Source organism: Aethalodelphis obliquidens, unplaced genomic scaffold (genome assembly GCF_003676395.1).
Source record: "Aethalodelphis obliquidens isolate GAN/ISIS:26980383/991018 unplaced genomic scaffold, ASM367639v1 scaffold40, whole genome shotgun sequence".
NCBI lineage: Eukaryota > Metazoa > Chordata > Mammalia > Artiodactyla > Delphinidae > Aethalodelphis > Aethalodelphis obliquidens.
The window spans coordinates 13,811,352-13,830,648 of record NW_020837984.1 but is presented as its reverse complement, the minus strand read 5'-3'; the positions used below and the strand labels follow the sequence as shown (position 1 = coordinate 13,830,648).

Below are 19,297 nucleotides of genomic sequence, written 5' to 3'. Positions count from 1 at the left end.
AAGGAAACAATAGGCTTTTGTTTGGGAAGTTTGTGTTCTCCTTCCCTCTGCCCTCCTCCCCATCTGCCACCATAGGTGCACTTCAATGATCTCCTTAAGGGGCCCACAGCCCCCGAGGACCAGATGTTTTCTAAGATAAAGTATAGTTTCTGGATAACTGGACAGATTTTTAAAAACAAACACAATGGAAATCCTACATTCGAGTGAGCATTGTCTCTCATCCCCTTGGGAAGCGAGCCCCTCTTTGGAACTGTTAGAGCTGCTTTCATGACTAATGTTCAGTTTGAAAAAGATATCTTCAAAGGGGGCAACGTTTTATGCTTTGAGAGTGAACCAAAAGTAAACCAGAGCCATGCCTTGTGAATAAGACTGAAGATCAAGCTGAGAAACAAAATTTTGCATCAAAAAAGAAATGTGCCTATAAAACCAGGAAACTGATTTGTCACATGGCCTTTCAATTGAATTTTAGTAAGTTTGTTAAAAATCAGTTTCCTTTGTTTATAGTCGTACCTCATAATTTTCCATGCAACACCAGGATAGTCTAGCATGTTTTTCATTATTGTATTAGGAAAAACATTCATTTCTTATTTACTGTTCGTTAAAACGGATCATTTGTCAGCTCCTAACCCAGCGTCTCCTTTTTAGCATTCTAATCTCTCTACAAGTGGATTTCCAATTGAAAGTGGATCTTTTCTTGGCACGATACACCAAATACTGGAGTAGGAAAAAGTGCATCCAGAATAAATAAAGTTTGTGTGAAGATTTCCAAGATATTTTCTTGGCCAGGAGTGAGTTCAGCCTGGTGACTGGAGAACCAACCAAATGCTAAACTTAAGATGCGTGCTTGGCCTAAATAATTAACAAGAATTTTAAAGTTAAAATTTAAATAATGGTCGTGGTTTTTTTTTTTTCTTATGACGGAAGGGACATATGATCATAGAAAACCTAGAAAACTTAGATGAACAGAAAGAAGAAAGTAAAAACGAATAGTGGTCTCATTCAGAGGTAACTACTGTCAAAATCTGGTTGTGTGTCTTTCACGCTTCTCTCTCTCTCTGCATATAAATGTATGTGTCTAAAACAGGAATAGCATCAAGGCACTGTTTTGTAACTTATTTTTAACATGTGAAGCAGTATCGCTAACAACTTTCCCACATAAGTAATTATTCATCTTTCCCCCAGTATTATTTAAGGGTAAAGTATAATTTATATAACAAATTAACTACCGTTAAACATTTATGTTACCATTGAAATGTTTCCATTTGTTTACTTTCTTTCCTTCCTCTCCCTCCCTCCCTTCCTTTCTTGCTTCCATCCCAAATTCCTTCCTTCCTCCCTCCTCCCCCCCTCCTCTCTGTCTCCTTTTTTCTTTTTGCCATCATAAGCAATATTATGATGAACATCTTGTAGCTGAGTCTTTATGAACATTCTCAATCATTTCCTTTTGATGAAGTTGAAATTGAAATTCTGGGTCAAAAAATGTATAAAAGCAGTTGATTCATTTTAAGAATGGCCTTCCTGGGGAGTTCCCTGGTGGTCTAGTGGTTAGGATTTCAGGCTTTCACTGCCGGCGGCGGCGGAGGGGTTGGGCGGTTTGGGTTCAATCCCTGGTTGGGGAACCACGCAGCCAAAAAAAAAAAAAATTCCGAAAGATTCAATGGTCTCTCTCACCAATGATGAATGAAAACACTTCTTACTCTATATCTTTGCCCATATTGGGAATTGTATTTTTTGTTAATCTTTGCCAGTTTGATAGATTATTTTAATTTGTGTTTCCTTGATTACTTGAGCATTTCCTTGAGCATTTCCCACATGCTTATTTGCCATTATTTTTCTTGTAAATTTCCTTTTCATATCTTTTACCCATGGATGTGCTCACATTTGCTACTGATTTTAAGAGCTGTCTACATATTAAAGTTATTGATCCTTTGTTTGTTCTATGTCTTACAAATAATTTAGCATGTTTTCTGTTTCCCTTTAGATTTTTTGGAGGGGGGGAGGTTTAAAGAATTAAAAAATATGTACTCAAACCATTCAAATTTTCCTTCATGGTATCTTCTTTCAGTTATGCTTAAAAAGTCTTTCCCCACTGGAAAATTATGTAAATATTTATTTTTGTTTCCTTCTAAAACTTCTATAGTTTCATGTTCACGTTTAAATTTTTCATCTGGAATTTGTTTAGATGTAAGGTGTGAAATTAAAAATTGAACTGAATCATTTTTCTAAGAGGCTAGCCAGTTGTCTCAATACCATTTTTGAATAATCCATTCTTTTCCCACCGATAAGAAAGGTCATTTTATTTTATACTAAATTCACAGAAGTGCTTGGTTCTTTTTATGGACTTCGTTTTTCCTGTTCTGTTTGGTTTGCCTTTTGTGGCAACAGTCATACACTGTTTAAATTACTGTAGCTTTTTTATACATCTTAAAGTCGGCTAGGGCAAGTTTCCACATTTTTCTTGGCTATTCTTAAATGTTTATTCTTCCATGTATGCACTTTAGAATTATTTTGTTAACTTCAAAAGTCCCACTGGACTTTTCATTGGGATTGTAGCAAAAGTAAATATTAATTTGAAGACAACCGGTATCTTTGCAATCCTCAATTGCCGCTCCATTGTATAATAGTGATAATGATAATAATAAATTAATATTAGCAGCCAACATCGATCGACTGCTTAGTGCATGCTTGGCCCTGTTCTGAGCTCTAATTCTCACACTGAAACATCATAACAGTCCACCACAGAGGTGCTATTACTGCCATACTCATTTTACAGATAGAGAAATTGAGGCTTGGAGATGTTAAATACTGTAACTTGCCACGGTCACAAAGCTTTCAGACAGAAACAGGGTTCTTTTCCTGGGTGGTTCCAGTGTACGTTCTATGCCATGAGTCTATACTGCCTCTGTATTGACTTACATTTTCTTCATTTCCCTCACAGAGTTGTGTAGTTTTCTTCCTATATGTCTCTACAAATTTCGTTAAATTAGTTCTTACCAGATTTTATATGTTGCTGCTGTATTTTTTCTGTGACGTTTGGTCATTGCTGGATCCTGGCAAAGCTATTGATTATTATAAGGGAGCTATTTATTTTGAAATCACCCAGTTTAATAACCTTCTTATTAGTGTAGTAGTCTGTTGATTCTCTTTTAGTTTTGCAGGACGACACAACCATCCTTTTAAAGTAATAACGTTTGGCTCCCGTTTCCTGTACTTACATCTCTCATTAGTTTTCTTGCATTACTGTAATACCCATAGCACTGTCTAATACAGTAGTCACTATCCACAGGTGGCTATTGACATTCAAGTTAATTAAAATTAAATGAATTTAAAAATTCAGTTCCTCAACTGCACTAGTCACTCTTCAAGTCCCCAGTAAGCCACATGTGGCTTGTGGCTACCATATTGGCTACATTTTAGAACATTTTCATTATCACAGAAAGTTCTATTGGACAGCACTGCTAAAACTTCCAGATTAATGTTAAGTAATAATGGTGAAACGAGTTGTCCTGCTTTTTTCTTCCTAACTGTAAAGTTAATATCTCTATTTAGTGATTTACCATAAAATGATGTTGAGTTTTGAATTTAAATATCTGTATGTATTTTTTTATTATGTTAAAGAAGTCTTAACCTACTCCTAGTTTTCTAAAAGTATATATTTAAAAAATTTGGAATGGATAATGAACTTTAATGTCTTCTTGGCATCAAAAAATTTTGCTACGTGAGAGGCAAATTCCCCCTCATTCTTTAAAATTATCTTACTTATCCTGGTCCTTTTTAAATACATTGCTGGATTTTGTTTACCAATATTTTATTTATGTTTGTCATCAAAGAAATTGATTTCAAATATTTTCTACTACTAGTGTCTTGTCCAGTTTTTTTAAAAACTCAAGATTATATAATTTTCATAAAATGAACTAAAACCCTTTTTCTCTATTTCTTTTCTCTGGAAAAGTATGTATCAGATATGAGTCATCTGTCCCTTAAAGTCTGGTAAAACTTAGATGAAAAAAATCTGGGTCTGGTGCTTTAGTTGAGGGGTACGATTTTCTCATATCTCTCTTCCAGTTCATGCATTTCATCTTCATCTGTGTCTAATCACACTCCTTAGTCTATCCATTAAGTTGTATTTCAGTGAATAAACTTCTTCAGCTCTAAAATTTACACTAGGTTCTCTGCAAATGTGCCTTTGTTGAATGTTCTTCCCCTTTGGTCTGTTTGATTTCTTTACACACTTTATTTCATTTTTTAATTGAAATTAGTTGATGTACAATATTATGTTTCAGGTGTACTACACAGTAATTTGACATTTTCATACACTATGAAATGAGCACCGTGATAAATCTAGTATCCATCTGTCCCCACACAAAGTCATTACAATATTATTAATCATATTCCTTCTGCTGTATATTAAATCCCTGTGGCTTATTTATTTTATAACTGGAGGTTTGTATTTCTTAACTCCCTTCACTTATTTCACCCCCCACCCCCCAACCTCCCTCCTCTCTGGCAACCACCCATTCTTTTCTCTGCATCTAGAAATCAGTTTTCATTTTGTTTTGGTTGTTTGTTGCTTCTACATCTTGGCTATTGTAAATAATGCTGCAATGAACATTGGCATGCATATATCTTTTCAAATTAATGTTTTCTTCAGGTAAATACTCAGAAGTGAAATTGCTAGATCATATAGCAGTTCTATTTTTAAGTTTTTGAGGAACCTCCATACTGTCTTCCACAGTGGCTACACCAATTTACATTCCCACCAACATTGTGCAAGGGTCCCCTTTTCTCCACATCCTTGCCAGCACTTTATCTTTTGATGATAGCCATTCTGACAGGTGTGAGGTAGTAACTCCTTGTGGTTTTGATTTGCTTTCCTCTGATGATTAGTGATGTTCAGCATCTTTTCATGTGCCTGTTGGCCGTCTGTATGTCTTGTTTGGAAATATGTCTATTTAGATTCTCTGCCCATTTTTCAATTGGGCTGTTTATTGTTTTTGATGTTGAGTTGTATGAGCTCTTCATATATTTTGAATATTAATCCCTTATCAGATATATAGTTTACAAATATCTTCTCCCATTCAGTAGGTGGCCTTTCCTTTTGCTGATAGTTTCCTTTGCTGTGTAAGAGCTTTTAGGTTGGTGTATTTGTTTATTTTTGCTTTTGTTTCCCTTGTGGGATGAGACAGATCCAAAAAAATATTGCTAAGACAGATGTCAAAGAGAGTACTGCCTATGTTTCCTGCTAGTTTTATGGCTTCAGACCTTACATTTAAGCCTTTAATCCATTTTTGAGTTTACTTTTGCATATAGTATAAGAAAGTAGTCCACATTGATTCTATTGCATACAGTAGTACAGTTTTCCAAATACCACTTATCGAAGAGGCTGTCTTTTCTCATTGTATATTCTTGCTTGCTTTGTTGTAGATTAATTGACCATATAAGCATGGATTTATTTCTAGGCTCTCTATTCTGTTCCATTAATCTATGTGCTTGTTTTCATGCCAGTACCATATTGTTTTGATTACAGTAACTTTGTGGTATAGCTTGAAATCAAGGAGTGTGACAACTCTAGCTTTGTTCTTCATTCTCAAGATTGCTTTGGCTATTTGGGGTCTTTTGGGTTTCCATACAAATTTTAGAGTTATTTGTTCTAGTTCTGTGATAAATGCCACTGGCATTTTGATGGGGATTGCACTGAATCTGTAGATTGCCTTGGGTAGTATAGTCATTTTAACAATATTGATTCTTCCAATCCATAAGCACCAAATATCTTTCCATTTATTTTGTCATCTTGAATTTATTTCATCAATCTCTTACAGCTTTCAGAATACAAATCTTTTTCCTCTTTGATCAGATTTATTCCTAGGTATTTTATTCTTTTTGATACAATTGTAAATGTGATTGTTTTCTTAATTTCTCTTTCTGATAGTTAATAATTAGTATTTAGAAATGCAACATATTTCTGTATATTACTTTTGTATTCTACCACCTTACTGAACTCATTCCAGTTCAAATAGTTTTTGGTAGTGTCTCTAGAATTTTCTATGTATGGAACCATATTATGTGCAAACAGTGACAGTTTTACTTCTTCCTTTCCAATTTGGATTCCTTTTATTTCTTTTTCTTTTCTGAGTGTTGTGGCTACGACTTCCAATTCCATGTTGAATAAAAGTGGCAAGAGTGGGATCCTTGTCTTGTTCCTGATCTTACAGGAAATGCTTTCAGCTTTTCATCATTGATTATGATGTTGCCTATGGGTTTGGCATACATGGCCTTTATTATGTTGAGGTATGTTCCTTCTATGCCCATTTTCTGGAGAGTTTTTACCATAAAAGTATGTTGGGTTTTGTCAAAAGCTTTTTCTGAATCTATTGAAATTATCATATGGTTTTTATTCTTCAGTTTGTTAATGTGGTGTATTATGTTGATTGATTTGTGGATACAGAACCATCCTTGTGTTCCTGGGATAAATCGTACTTGATCATGGTGTAGGATCCTTTTAACGTATTGTTCAATTCAGTTTGCTAATATTTTGTTGAGGATTTTTGCTTTTATGTTCATCAGTGATATTGACCTGTAATTATTTTTTGTGGTATCTTTGTCTGGTTTTGTTATTAGAGTGATGTTGGCTTTGTAGAATGAGTTCAGGAGAATTCCTCTTCATTTTTTTTTTTTTTTTGGAACAGTTTGAGAAGGATAGATGTTAACTCTTCTTTGAAGTTTGGTAGAATTTCCCGGTGAAATTGTCTGGTCCTAGACTTTCATTTGTTGAAAGTTTTTTAAAGTAACGATTGAAATTCATTACTGGTCATTATTAGCCTGTTCATATTTTCTATTTCTTCCTGATTCAGTCTTGGGAGATTGCACATTTCTAGGAATTTATCCATTTCTTCTAGGTTGTCCATTTTATTGTCATATAATTGTTTGTATTGGGTGGGCCAAAAGGTTTGTTTGATTATTTCCGCAAGATGTCTCTAGTAGCACTTAGTTGTCTTTAACTTCATTCAAAACAGTTTTGTTAGATTGTATGTGACGGCAGTCATATCAGCGTGCATTTAAAAAAAGACTATCAAAATTGGTGAATTTTTGTGTAGCCATTTGAATATTGAAGATGGAAGAAAAAAAGCAACATTTTGGGCATATTATGCTTTATTATTTCAAGAAAGGTAAAAACGCAACTGAAACACAAAAAAAGATTTGTGCAGCATATGGAGAAGGTGCTGTGACTGATCGAACATATCAAAAGTGGTTTGCGAAGTCTCATGCTGGGGATTTCTCACTGGACGATGCTCCACAGTCGAGTAGACCAGTTGAAGTTGATAGTGATCAAATTGAAACAATAATTGAGAACAATCAATGTTATATTATGTGGGAGATAGCCGACATACTCAAAATACCCAGATCAAGTGTTGAAAATCATTTGCATCAGCTTGGTTATTTATGTTAATCACTTTGGTGTTTGTGTCCCACATAAGTTAAGTGGAGAAAAACCTTCTTGACCATATTTCCACATGCGATTCTCTATTGAAACGTAATTAAAACATTCCATTTTAAAAACAAATTGTGATGGGTGTTGAAAAGTGGATACTGTACAACAATGTGGAATGGAAGAGATCGTGGGGCAAGTGAAATAAACCACCACCAACCACACCAAAGGCTGGTCTTCATCCAAAAAAGGTGATGTTGTGTATATGGTGGCATTGAAAAGGAGTCCTCTATTATGAGCTCCTTCCAGAAAACCAAATGATTAATTCCAACAAGTACTGCTCTCAATTAGACCAACTGAAAGTGGCACTCGACGAAAAGTGTCCAGAATTAGTCAAAAGAAAACGCACAATCTTCCATCAGGATAACACAGGACCGCATGTTTCTTTGATGACCAGACAAAAACTGTTACAGGTTGGCTGGGAAGTTCTGATTCATCTGCTGTATTCACCAGACATTGCACCTTCAGATTTCCATTTATTTCAGTCTTTAAAAAATTCTCTTAATAGAAAAAATTTCAATTCCCTGGAAGACTGTAAAAGGCAACGGGACCAGTTCTTTGCTTAAAAAGATAAAAAGTTTTGGGAAGATGGAATTATGAAGTTGCCTGAAAAATGGCAGAAGGTAGTGGAACAAAATGGTGAATAAAGTTGTTCAATAAAATTCTTGGTGAAAATGAAAAATGTGTCTTCTTTTTTTTTCTTAGAAAAACCGAAGACACTTTTTGGCCAACCCAGTGGTAATCTCTTATGATCCTTTGTATTTCTCTGGTGTCGGTTGCAACTTCTCTTTCATTTCTGATTTTATTTATTTGGATCCTCTCTCTTTTTTTCTTGATGAGTTTGGCTAAAGGTTTATCAATTTTGTCAATCTTCTCAAAGAAACAGCTCTTAGTTTCATTGATCTTTTCTACTGTTTTTTAATTCTCTGTTTTATTTACACTCTGATCTTTATTTTTCCTTCTAGTAACTTTGGGTTTTGTTTGTTCTTATTTTTCTAGTCCCTTTAGGTGTAAGGTGTTGACTGTTTGACTTGTTTTCTTGTTTTTAGACACTTTAAATGTGTTTATTTTACATCCTCTTTCAAATTGCTCTTTAGTCTTCTTGCTTGCTCTCCGTTTTCTTTCATCTCTTATCATATGATTTATCATTTGGTGCAGTGAGCCCATCTTCAGAGGGGGTTATGGCTTCAGGAGTGGTGTAGGTTGGACTGGATGTATACTGCCTCTGCCAGGGCCACAGGGAGCTGGATGGCCACGGACATATTTTGGAGTTAGTTTCCTGACTTGGTGCTTCTGTATTATGCGGCTGGTAAAGCATCTTACCTTTATTCCCCTGCCTGCTTCCTTGAATCACTGAGCAGCTTTCCCTGTCCCCATTCAATGTCTGGTACAGCCCTCGGAGCCTGATTTCTACAGGGGGCTCTGCTTTTGCCTGCTTGTCTTGCTGGTGCCCTGTATCTACATCAGTAGCAAGATCACAGCCTGAAGACCCCTCAGGCTCAGAGCGCCCAGACCTTTGCTTCCTGCTTAGATTTTGTATTCCCTTTTTGTCTCCTGTGCCTGGGGGTTTCCTCCTCATTCCCTTGAGCAAGGCCACATGTCACAACTTTTAAAATCATATTTTATGCAGAATTTTGGATCTATTATATTGACCAGAAACAAGTCCAGAAATTGTTTTAGATTCCTAAGTGGTTGATTTGTTTACTTTCTTTTTAAGCAAAGGCAAGGAAAGCAGGAGAGACATAGGTATTAACCTATGCTTTTAATTTTCTGGTTATATTTATCATCTAAGAATATATTTAAACAACTTCAACATTTTGGTATTAATATGTTGGTGTTTTATTTGTATCTTAGTGCAATAATGTTAAAGGGTGTTCATAGTTTTTTCAATTTGTTATTTATTTATTTATTTCTTTTTTGCGGTACGCGGGCCTCTCACTGTTGTGGCCTCTCCCGTTGCAGAGCACAGGCTCCGGACGCGCAGGCTCAGCGGCCATGGCTCACGGGCCCAGCCGCTCCGCGGCATGTGGGATCTTCCCAGACTGGGGCACAAACCTGCATCCCCTGTATCGGCAGGCAGACTCTCAACAACTGCGCCACCAGGGAAGACCTCAATTTGCTATTTTTTATATAACTGTTTTTCTTTATATAATCTGCTACAAATAATACTTTATCTGTTGAAGACTCCAAGGCTTATATTGTAACAGCCATAGCTTCATTATCCGGCCTGCAATTAGTCTTATTATGGTTGATAAGGGCACTTCTATTCTCTTTTTTTGTTATAAAATGTAATGCAGTATTTAGGAAAAAATCTTGAAAGAGGAAATATATACTATAAAAATTAAAACAGATAATTTAAAACTTGGATGTAGAAGTGGGAAAGGAGAATGGGAAAAGTAAAAGAATCTAAATTTATTTTATTTTATGGGGACAACTCAATGAGATACTTACATTCATAAGATTGGTAGAAAAATGTAGAATTGAATATGTTGCATTTTAAAATTTATTTATCTTTTCTGTCCTCCACAGTTTCTCGTTCATATTATTTACTGAATGTAAAAGAACAGATGAATTAATAAATGAATGACAATTTTTTTTCAAATTCCAATATTTTCCCCTTAGCTAGAATATTTTTAATAACTATTTGTTTGAGTTCAGGAGTGTTACTTGCAGCATATAATGTGGTTGAGTCACTGCCTTTCTTTTCTCCAAACTGTCAGCTGGAGGCACAATTAGGTTTGTGGTTTAAGCTAAATCCCTACCCCAAAGGCCTTTATTCCTTTTCGATTATGAATCAAGTGGAGAGCCCGTGCGGGTGTTTGCAAGTTTGTATTAGGAAAGGAAGAGAAGCTAGTTTCCCAAGAAATAAAATTGCATGGAGAAGCTGGAAAATATCATTCAATATGTCACTCTACGAATCCATAGTAAATTTGCATTTTTTTGTTATCTTCATATAGCATCTCTGCGTAACCTTTCAAGGAATGGCAACGCTACACCCCATGTCCATTCATGTTCAGAGAGGGGTTGGGTCCAAAGGCTTGCTTGTCTGGGAAGCCTTCTTTGGAAGGTGTTGGCGTCTTTTGAGTTTAACCCTCAGGAGTTTCTGATCTTAGATTTAAGATTCTGGTTAAGGAGAGAGGGAAGGCGGACTTGGATGACATCACAAATTAAAGGGGAAAAAAAAGGAAGGACTCTAGAGGGTGCACGTCCAACTTTCACACCGTGACTTCTTGGGGATACTTCAAGATGTTTTCAAACAGCATGGACTTTTTGGATACGTGAGGGCATTTCCAAGTATCAAGAAAAAATAACTGACTGTTTCAAATCTTTGGAATTATTCCAAATTCAGGAATCCCAGATGTTTGTTAAGATGCCATTGCATACCTCTGTTTAAATATTGAAGTGGGTTTCAAGATGCTATAGAGGGGAAAAGGCATACCCTTCAATTCTTCCGTTTTAAAAACAGTATAGTACCTATTCCGTAACGCTATCAGGAGGACCAAACTAGAGTGAATGGTTAGTCAATAAGCTTGAGTATCCTTTCCTTCCTCTTTGCTCTTTCTACCTCCCAGGGCAATTGTGGCAAAAAGATGTGTGGTATTTAAAATGTCATAGCACTACAGAAAATACAGTATGTTATTACTGTTTATCGCTGCAGATACTGAACCAATAATTATCTGTGTGATGAATGCCAGATGTAAATAATAACCAGGGCTCCTGGCATTTGTCTTTCCATCATCTGTCTCCCCATCTTTCCTGGACAGCAATCTGAATCACACACGTCTTTAAATTAAGAACTTGCCTGCTACAAATGTCTTGCGAAAGTGCCAATGTTATGACAAGTCATTTTTTTCCCATGAAATGCACTTAGTTTTACTTCCATATGCCTGTATTTCAGGTCAGGTATTCACCCTGATGAGAACTTTTTGGCGACTCCAGAGCAAGAATCATCCAGATTGAACAAACTTCCAGAATCTACACATGCGAGTCGCACAGTTTGGCTTTTAGTTTACTCAGAATTAATACATTCAGATCATTTATTTTTCCCTCTTGTGCTTGAGAGTCCCGAATACCTTGTTAAGGAACATCAAGCTTCGTAAGCCCTAAGCAGCCAGGGGCTGCACTGACGGCTGAGAGTTTTGAACTTGGTACAAATGCTGGTGGACTGGAAAACAAGTGCCTGCCGCCTCTCCTGATGGGAGCAAGGGCGCCGCAGTGGCTAGCTATGCCCTCGCTGGTGGCCTTTCTAGCAGGGAAGACCCTTCTCTGTAGTTTCCTGTGTGTGGCCTCACTAGAAGATGGAGCTGGGGAGCCCTTCCCCGAAGCAGGCGAAGCAGGTGGTAGAAACCCCCAAACTCCACGAGAACTTACTGAGCGTCACTGACTCGTTGATCTTGAAGCTGCAGAGGACCCTGTCCACGTTGCGGGCGTGTCGGAAGCCGTTACCTCTGACAACTACTTGAAATGATTCTGAAACAAAGAATAATGACACGACACCTTCATGGACTGCACACCGTTAACCTTAAGTTTCCCATCTGCCCTGGTTTAGGGAGTCTGTTAACTATTTCACCAGGCTTAAAATATTAAAAAAATCAGTTCAGGCTGGGAAACAGAAGCATACGTGTGGGAGCCTTTTGCCACCTATTCACTACCTTCTCGCTAGTTGTTCACCAGGATGGCACAGAACTTCTTACTTTGAATTTCCACCCTGCCTTTGCCTTTACTCTTCCTCCTAGCTGGAACGCCTCCCCCACCCCCCACCTGTGTCCTGCAACCCTTACCCATCTCTCAAGTCCTGGCAGTTTTAAAACCTGTGATCTCTGCCACCAGAAGGCCACGGGGGAGGGACTCTCCACTTCGTCAATCCTCTTGTGTCTCTTTTACATATTGGATGCCGAGGAAAGGATTTATTTAGGACTACAGGTGCCTGGCGTTTTTGAAAACCACTACCTGTGGGCATTCACAGTCTGTCCCGAATAGTGTAGCATGTGATTATGTACTGTCTGGTGTTGTTCTTTTGTCTTTTCTTCCACAACTAGAAAACCTTCCTTTACGTTTAGAGATTGTTTGATGAAGCTTCAGCTCTCCTGTCTCTGCAGGGCACACAGTAGGAGCACCTAGTGTTACGCAGGAATAATTGTACTCAGCAGGGGATCGAAATCTTGCTTAGGGGTCAGCAAGCATTGCCCGTTTGAACCGACATTGGCCCTTAGTGCACTTAGAACTCTCTTCTCTCAAAGTAGAGGAGATAATATCTCTCTGCGGGTCTCTAGCCCTGCATGTGAATTTCATGTTGGCATAATTCATGTTGAGTTAACACGTTAATAAAATATTGATAAAGCAAAAATAATGATCCTCTATACTAGTCTTACTAAGAGAAAAAAACCAGCTAATTAATCCATTAAATGTTTAGGAATATTTGCTTAAGTTTGATGGTAACTAATAGCCAATACTCCATTTTCTTTGATCTTTGTCATCTTTTTGTGTGTAAAATTTGGGGCTTGGGGTAATGCTGTGTGGTATATAAAAAAGAAAAAGACTAAAAGTTAGAGGTTAAAACGCAGTATTGGTGAAAGTGGATCTGGAAGTGTAAATTGCTATCCAGATGGAGATTTTCACTGGAGGATGAATGGAATTAAAAGACTAGCATATGGGACTCTTCCAAACTTTAATAAACGTCATGAATCTATGTTACCTTCATTCTGGGGAAACTAATTTAGACATCATGTTTGCCAAGAGAATAATAACTGATATCAATTGCTCCCTCTTCGTGTGCCAGGCCCTGTGCAAAGCGTTGTATATGTCTGATGTCACTTAAACCTCACCACAGGGAGGTACAAATGAGAAAACCAAGCGTAGTGAGGTTAAGTAACTTGTCCAAGATCACATGGCTGGTAGCTGTCAGAATCAGAACCGGAATCCAGGTCTGGCGAGTATCAAATGCCTTAGGACTCAGTCATCGTGTTCTTTACTGTTATGCTAAAATGTCTTGTGACATATGACTCATTTAGAGATTGACATTGTGATCTTTTAAAAAGCTTATTTTATTTTTACTTTAGACAGGCTTGTCCATTTTGCAGAAAAATGGAGCTGGCCTAGCTGGGAAGCAGGAAACCAAAACTGAAGTAAAAGAAGCCGGAGGCACTAAGTGTGCCACAAGGAGAAACAAGTTAGAACAGAATGCGGTTTAGAGGTATCAACGACCTTCCCTGTAAGGAAATGGAGATTTCTGACGTTGCAAATGACTTGCCCAAGATCATGCAATCTGTAACTGGTAAGCAGCAAAACTGGGACTTGTACCCACCAGCATTCACTGCCATAGTTTTGAACTATATTAAGGTTCAGAACTTAACGATGGTTTTTCAGGACCATAGTCCTATGAGTATTAAGGATTTAGATATGCATGTCGATGCATATACACGGTTGCTAAGTTTAGAAGGATGGACTAGATGGTTTTCTTTAGATGTCTGCCTGGCATGTGACTGATGACACAATTGGTTCAACAAGCATTCTATTAGGTGTCAAGCATTGTGGAAGAATCTTATCGCATCTTGTTTACTCAATTTAGCCTATAGATACCCATTTCTGGTTTTAGTCTGAACGCCAGACATCCAGAAGTCTGCCATTGGATGCTTTTGCTGCTTGCAAATGTTTTCTGCCTCGCTGCTCTGCCTACTTCTCGTCTCCTCAAAGATCAGTGGAAGGAGAGAAGATTCTGGAAACGCAGGCCATGTGCCAGCTCTCTTCTCTAACACTGTGTCCTAGCATAACCTGTTCTGCTGCTGAGTCCTCAGTGAGAGAGGATGCCGGCATGGCTGCTTGGCCAGCCCTCAGGGTGTTAGGGAGGAAGACAGCAGAAACCCAGGGACAGCCATGGTGGAGACGGAGCAATCTAACCCCCGAGGCGCGGGGAGCAGATGAAGGAAAGGATGCCCTGGGAGGCACACCAGAGCAGAGGCGAGCTCCCACCAGTTTCTATGTGAGGATGCACATTTGGCCTCCAGAAGCACCTGAGTATCTGCCCCGGCAGCCCGACTGGAATGTCAGCCCTTCACACGTAGAAGGTATGTAACAAAACCCTGTCAAGTGAATCTGTCAGCAAGAGAGAGCCGGGACACACCAGAACCAGGACATACTGATTTAATTCAGTTTGTCCACAAAGCCCTGAACCTGTCTCTCACCATACGTACATCTAAGTGTTTTTAGGCAGCGTGCACGTTGGTTTACGGCTCCTACAAGGAGTGCCTAGGGACTGGAGGGCATTAGGGAGGAATTTCTACTTGGAAATGATCTTTTACCTAATCTTTTAAGATACATATTCTTTAAGTTATCTTTAAGGTATATGTTTATTATGATTCTTTTGTCACTTTACTCTCAATTATAATTTAAGCTTCCTGATGGGAGAGGCCATCATATCTATTTCTTTAGAATCTCTGGCCGTGCCGCACCCAGGGCTGAGTCAGTCTCAGTGTAAGCTCGTTTAACGAACAAATAAATGACATCTTGGTATAGAAAGGGAGAAAGGGGAGGAGAAGGTGGTCATTTATTCAGGTACCAGTCAGATCTAATCCTGTTTGTTTTCTGAGGCTTAATCAGGTCATTGAATGAAAAGATGCTCAGCGTCCTTGGTTATTAGGAAAATGCAAATCAAAACCACTCCACACTCACTAGAATGACTATAATAAAATAGGTGGACAATAATAAGTGTTGGTGAAGAAATGAGAAGCCTCATACATTGCTGGTGGGAATGTAAATTGGTGCAACTGTTTTGTAAAGTAGTTGGCAGTTCCTCAGAAAGTTAAACATAGAATTACCATATGACCCAGAAATCTCATCCTATACTCAAGAGAATTGAAAACATATGTCTACACAAAAACTTGTACATATATTACACAATAGCATCATTCACAATAGCCAAAAAAGTGGAAACAACCCAAGTATCCACCAAATGATGAATATGGTATTCACACAATGGAATATTATTTACCCATAAAAAGTCACAAGTTCTGACACGTGCTATGACATGGATGAATCTTGAAAACATTATGCCAAATGAAAGAAACCAGACATGAAAGTCCATCTATTGCATGATTTTATTCTATTTCATTTCCATGTGAATAGTGCAGATTAGAAAATCCAGAGAGACAGAAAATTGACTGGCCAGGGCTGGGGAGAGGAAGGAATGGGGAGTGACTGCTTAATGGGTACGGGGTTTCTTTTCAGGATAATGAACATATTCTGGAATTACACAGTGGCTATGGTTGTACAACTTTGTGAGTATATTAGACATTACTGAATTGTACTATTTGAAAGGGTGAATTTTAGGATATGTGAATTATAGCTCAATTTTAAAAAAGAAAAAACTTAAGGTCAATGAATAATTTGATAAACTTATTCTGTTCCCTTTTTTTGCTTTTTTTTTTTTTGGAAATGTGAACACATAGTTTTGCGATGACCTCAATAAAGATCACCTATCAACCACTGTATCTGAAAATGGGACATCTGTATATTCACCATGTGCTCTGGTCACCTAAGACTTTTGTGTAAAATTAGTGATATTTCCATCTTGAGAGTTAGCTTCAGTTTGCTCTCCTATTAAATGCTACTGTAACATGTAACATCTAAAATATAATATAGAGCTGGATGTGTATTAAGTGCTTTCTGATGCCTAAATTACTCTAAGCTTTTTATTTTATAGCTATTTACTTATAAGAATTTTAGTGAGGTATAACTGACGTACAGTAAGTTGTATGTAAAGTGTATAATTTGATAAGTTTTGACATAGGTATACAATCATGGGGTGATACCACAATAAAGATGGTGAACACACCCACCACCCTCAGAAGTTTCCACGTGCCCCTTCGTAATCTCTTCCTCCTGCCCTGCCCCACACCATGCGACCACTGATCTGCTCTCTGTTGTTGTAGATTAGTTTGCACTCTCTAGAATTTTATGCAAATGGAATCATATAGTAAGTATTTTTTTTTTTTGGTCTGGCTTTTTTTTACTGAGCATAATTATTTTAAGATTCATCCATAATTATTTTGAGGTTTATACATAGTCTATTTCTTTTTATTGCTGACTATTATTCATTGTATGAAAACCACAGTTTTATCCATTCATGTGTTGATGAACATTGGAGTTGTTCACAGTCTCTGGCTCTTAAAAATAGAGCAGTTATAAACATTTATGTACAAGTCTGTGCCAGGACATAGATTTTATTTTTTTCCCCTTGGGTAAGCACCTAGGAGTAGAACAGCTAGGTCATGTGGTTAGTGTATAATGTTTTGAGAGACTGTCAGAACTGTTTTCCAAAGTGATTGTACCATTTTACATTTCCACCAACAATGTATGAGAGCCCCTCCTTCAAATAGAAATATCTTTTAATGAAAATGAAGACCAAGGAGAGGATTAAACAATTGATTCAGAAGAGGTGCCTATGGGCCAACATGAGCTCTTTGAAAAACAGTGAAAAGTGAAAGAAATGAAACCACTTTTTGATGTTGCTTAAATGTGTCTGGTTTAAGCATCTAATTTCCAAATGGTAAACATGCCACTTACAAGTACCTTCCTTTGTGCTCACTTACCCAATTTTAGTACGAACAATGGGAAACAACAGAGTAGGAATAATACAATTGCTTCTGAAATGACAATGTAAGGCGCTAATGATAATCTCCTTCCATTTCTGGAGGAAAAGAACTTTAAATGTAGAGCAGTTGGCAGGTTGCACACTTAATTCCAATTAGTTCCTTCCTGGAGTATTTGCTTACATAAAACACTGTGAGCTATTCAAGTCTGAGGCCAACATTGTGGGGCCAGAGGAAAATTGTGCTTAGACAAGACGATGCATTTCCTTAAGAGGCGCTGAACTAGGCAGGGCCAATCTAACAATGGATCAATTTTCCTAATTACACAGAGGCTAATCTGCAAAAACACTTAATTAGGAACTTTAAAAAAGAGTCTGTATTAGAAGGGAAGCAGAATTATTTAAATGCAGGTAATGTCAAAGGTGCTATAAAGGCTCTCCACAGAGCAGGTGACTTCCTACATGTTTTAGAACAGGAACCGTAAATACAGTGGCATAAGCACCATGCTAAACGGCAACCATATGCTTGACCTGGGTATTGGGATAATGGGGAGTGGTGGAGAGTATGGCGAACTGGAAAGAGTACATCCTTCTTTTAAAGGGAAGTTATTCAGTCTCTAATAATCGTTAGCTTGCAATAAGTACAGGCCCAATGTTACTAGATCTGATTTTTCAATACAAGACAAAAATCTGAATTTTTAGGTGCAATCAGACTTTTAAATGTTAGCAATAATTTTTTTTTTAAATTGCAGTGTGAGTCAAAAAGAACATATGTGCAGACCAGACAGGGCTTGTTGGCTGCCAGCTTATAACCTCTGGCAGTGGAGGAGTTTTGAGATGGCTCTCTCTCCAAATAGTTTCACTCATGACATTGATTGAAATTCTTTCTGATAGGGCAGAGGCTTACCTCCTCTTCGCATTAAGATTTCCTGTTAAAATGCAAAATAGTTCCAAGTATACTTTTTTCTTTAGCCATTAAACAAATAATCAGCCATTAATATCTTAGCTGAAGTTGAATTAAGTCTTTAGAAACTTAAAGTTATAAAGGAGACCCAAAAAGGGTTTCTCTGTATAGCACGTGGTTACAGATGGCCATTCTGCTGTTGCTCACGTAATTCTGGGGGTGGAAAGTTGAGAGCATCTACTCCATTGTTGGAAAGCTTCAGTTGTAAAAGTTGCGTGTGTTAAGCTAAAACCCGCCTCCTTGAATTCCTCCCCAATCTCTCCATGGTGGTCTCCTGAAGCTATTTGTAGTAAGCCTAATTATTCCTTTCTGCATGGGAATTCTCCAAATATCCTTGTGAGTGTCTCAATTCTTTGTCTAAATCTCTGTGGTCACTCTGGTCCTTCCTCATCCCACAAGCATCTCATTAGCACCTCTTTGAGCAGATCTTTGCTATAGTGCTTCACGCGTGATTTCGTAATTTGTGTGAACACATGACTATCTCCTAGAGCAGACTGTGAGTTTCATGGGGGGTTGGGACCAAGCACGCATGTTGGTACTCAAATCTTTTCATATTGCTTGGTACATAGTAGACATTAAGAAGTGATGGAAAGAAAGAAGGAAGGGAGGGAAGAAGGAAGGAAGGAAGGAAGGAAGGGAGGAAGGAAGGAAGGGAGGAAGGAAGGAAGCAAGGGAGGAAAGAATCAGTGACTGGAGTCTTGGAAGCTTGACTGTCCTGTGTTCTCCTGTAAATGGACCTTGAGAGCTTGTTCGGAGGTTGTAGCAGGGGAGCACAGCTACTTGTACATCCTTGACTGAAGAATGGACTCTATTGAGGAAGGTCATCCTCTTCCACTGAGCATGCAGCTTCAGGAGGGATACACATGGGAGGGAGGAAGGGGACACCTGCCTAGCCGGCCAGATCAGCTGAATCAACACTGGCTATCAATGGGGTGACAGATGTTGCAGCTGGGCTGCCCTCACATCCTGAATGAATTATTAATATGGTTTCCAGTTCCATCACCACTACTACTAGGAACATGCCTTTGTCAATGCCATTTTTAAAATATGGGACTTGGAACCATGGTCTGAACTTGGAATAGTGGAGCATGGTATTAGCTCTCTTGCCCTGGACACTGGATGGCTATTGATGCGCTCTAAGATTGCATCAGCTTTTTTTTTGTCAGGGGCATTCTTGTTGGCTCTCAAGATATCTATGCTTCTCCTCACTTTTTCTTTTTCTTTGCATGAACTGTTACTAAGTCAGGTTTCTCTAAACCTG

At 38.0% G+C, this 19,297-nt stretch overlaps 1 protein-coding gene and 1 long non-coding RNA gene across 6 annotated transcripts in view; one reads left to right on the top strand and one right to left on the bottom strand.

Annotated features, from left to right (window-relative positions):
* Positions 1–19,297, bottom strand: part of ANTXR1 (ANTXR cell adhesion molecule 1) — a 246,335-nt gene that overhangs the window by 142,933 nt on the left and 84,105 nt on the right. For all 5 annotated transcript variants that reach the window (XM_027131889.1, XM_027131885.1, XM_027131886.1 and 2 more), the window contains exon 10: positions 11,858–11,956. In XM_027131889.1, the coding sequence (XP_026987690.1) occupies positions 11,858–11,956 (99 nt within the window). The remainder of the gene's footprint in view (positions 1–11,857; positions 11,957–19,297) is intronic.
* The window catches only part of LOC113633607 (uncharacterized), a 67,116-nt gene continuing 61,396 nt past the window's right edge, over positions 13,578–19,297 (top strand). The window contains exon 1 of the long non-coding RNA XR_003438269.1: positions 13,578–14,550. This is a non-coding gene — a long non-coding RNA (uncharacterized LOC113633607). The remainder of the gene's footprint in view (positions 14,551–19,297) is intronic.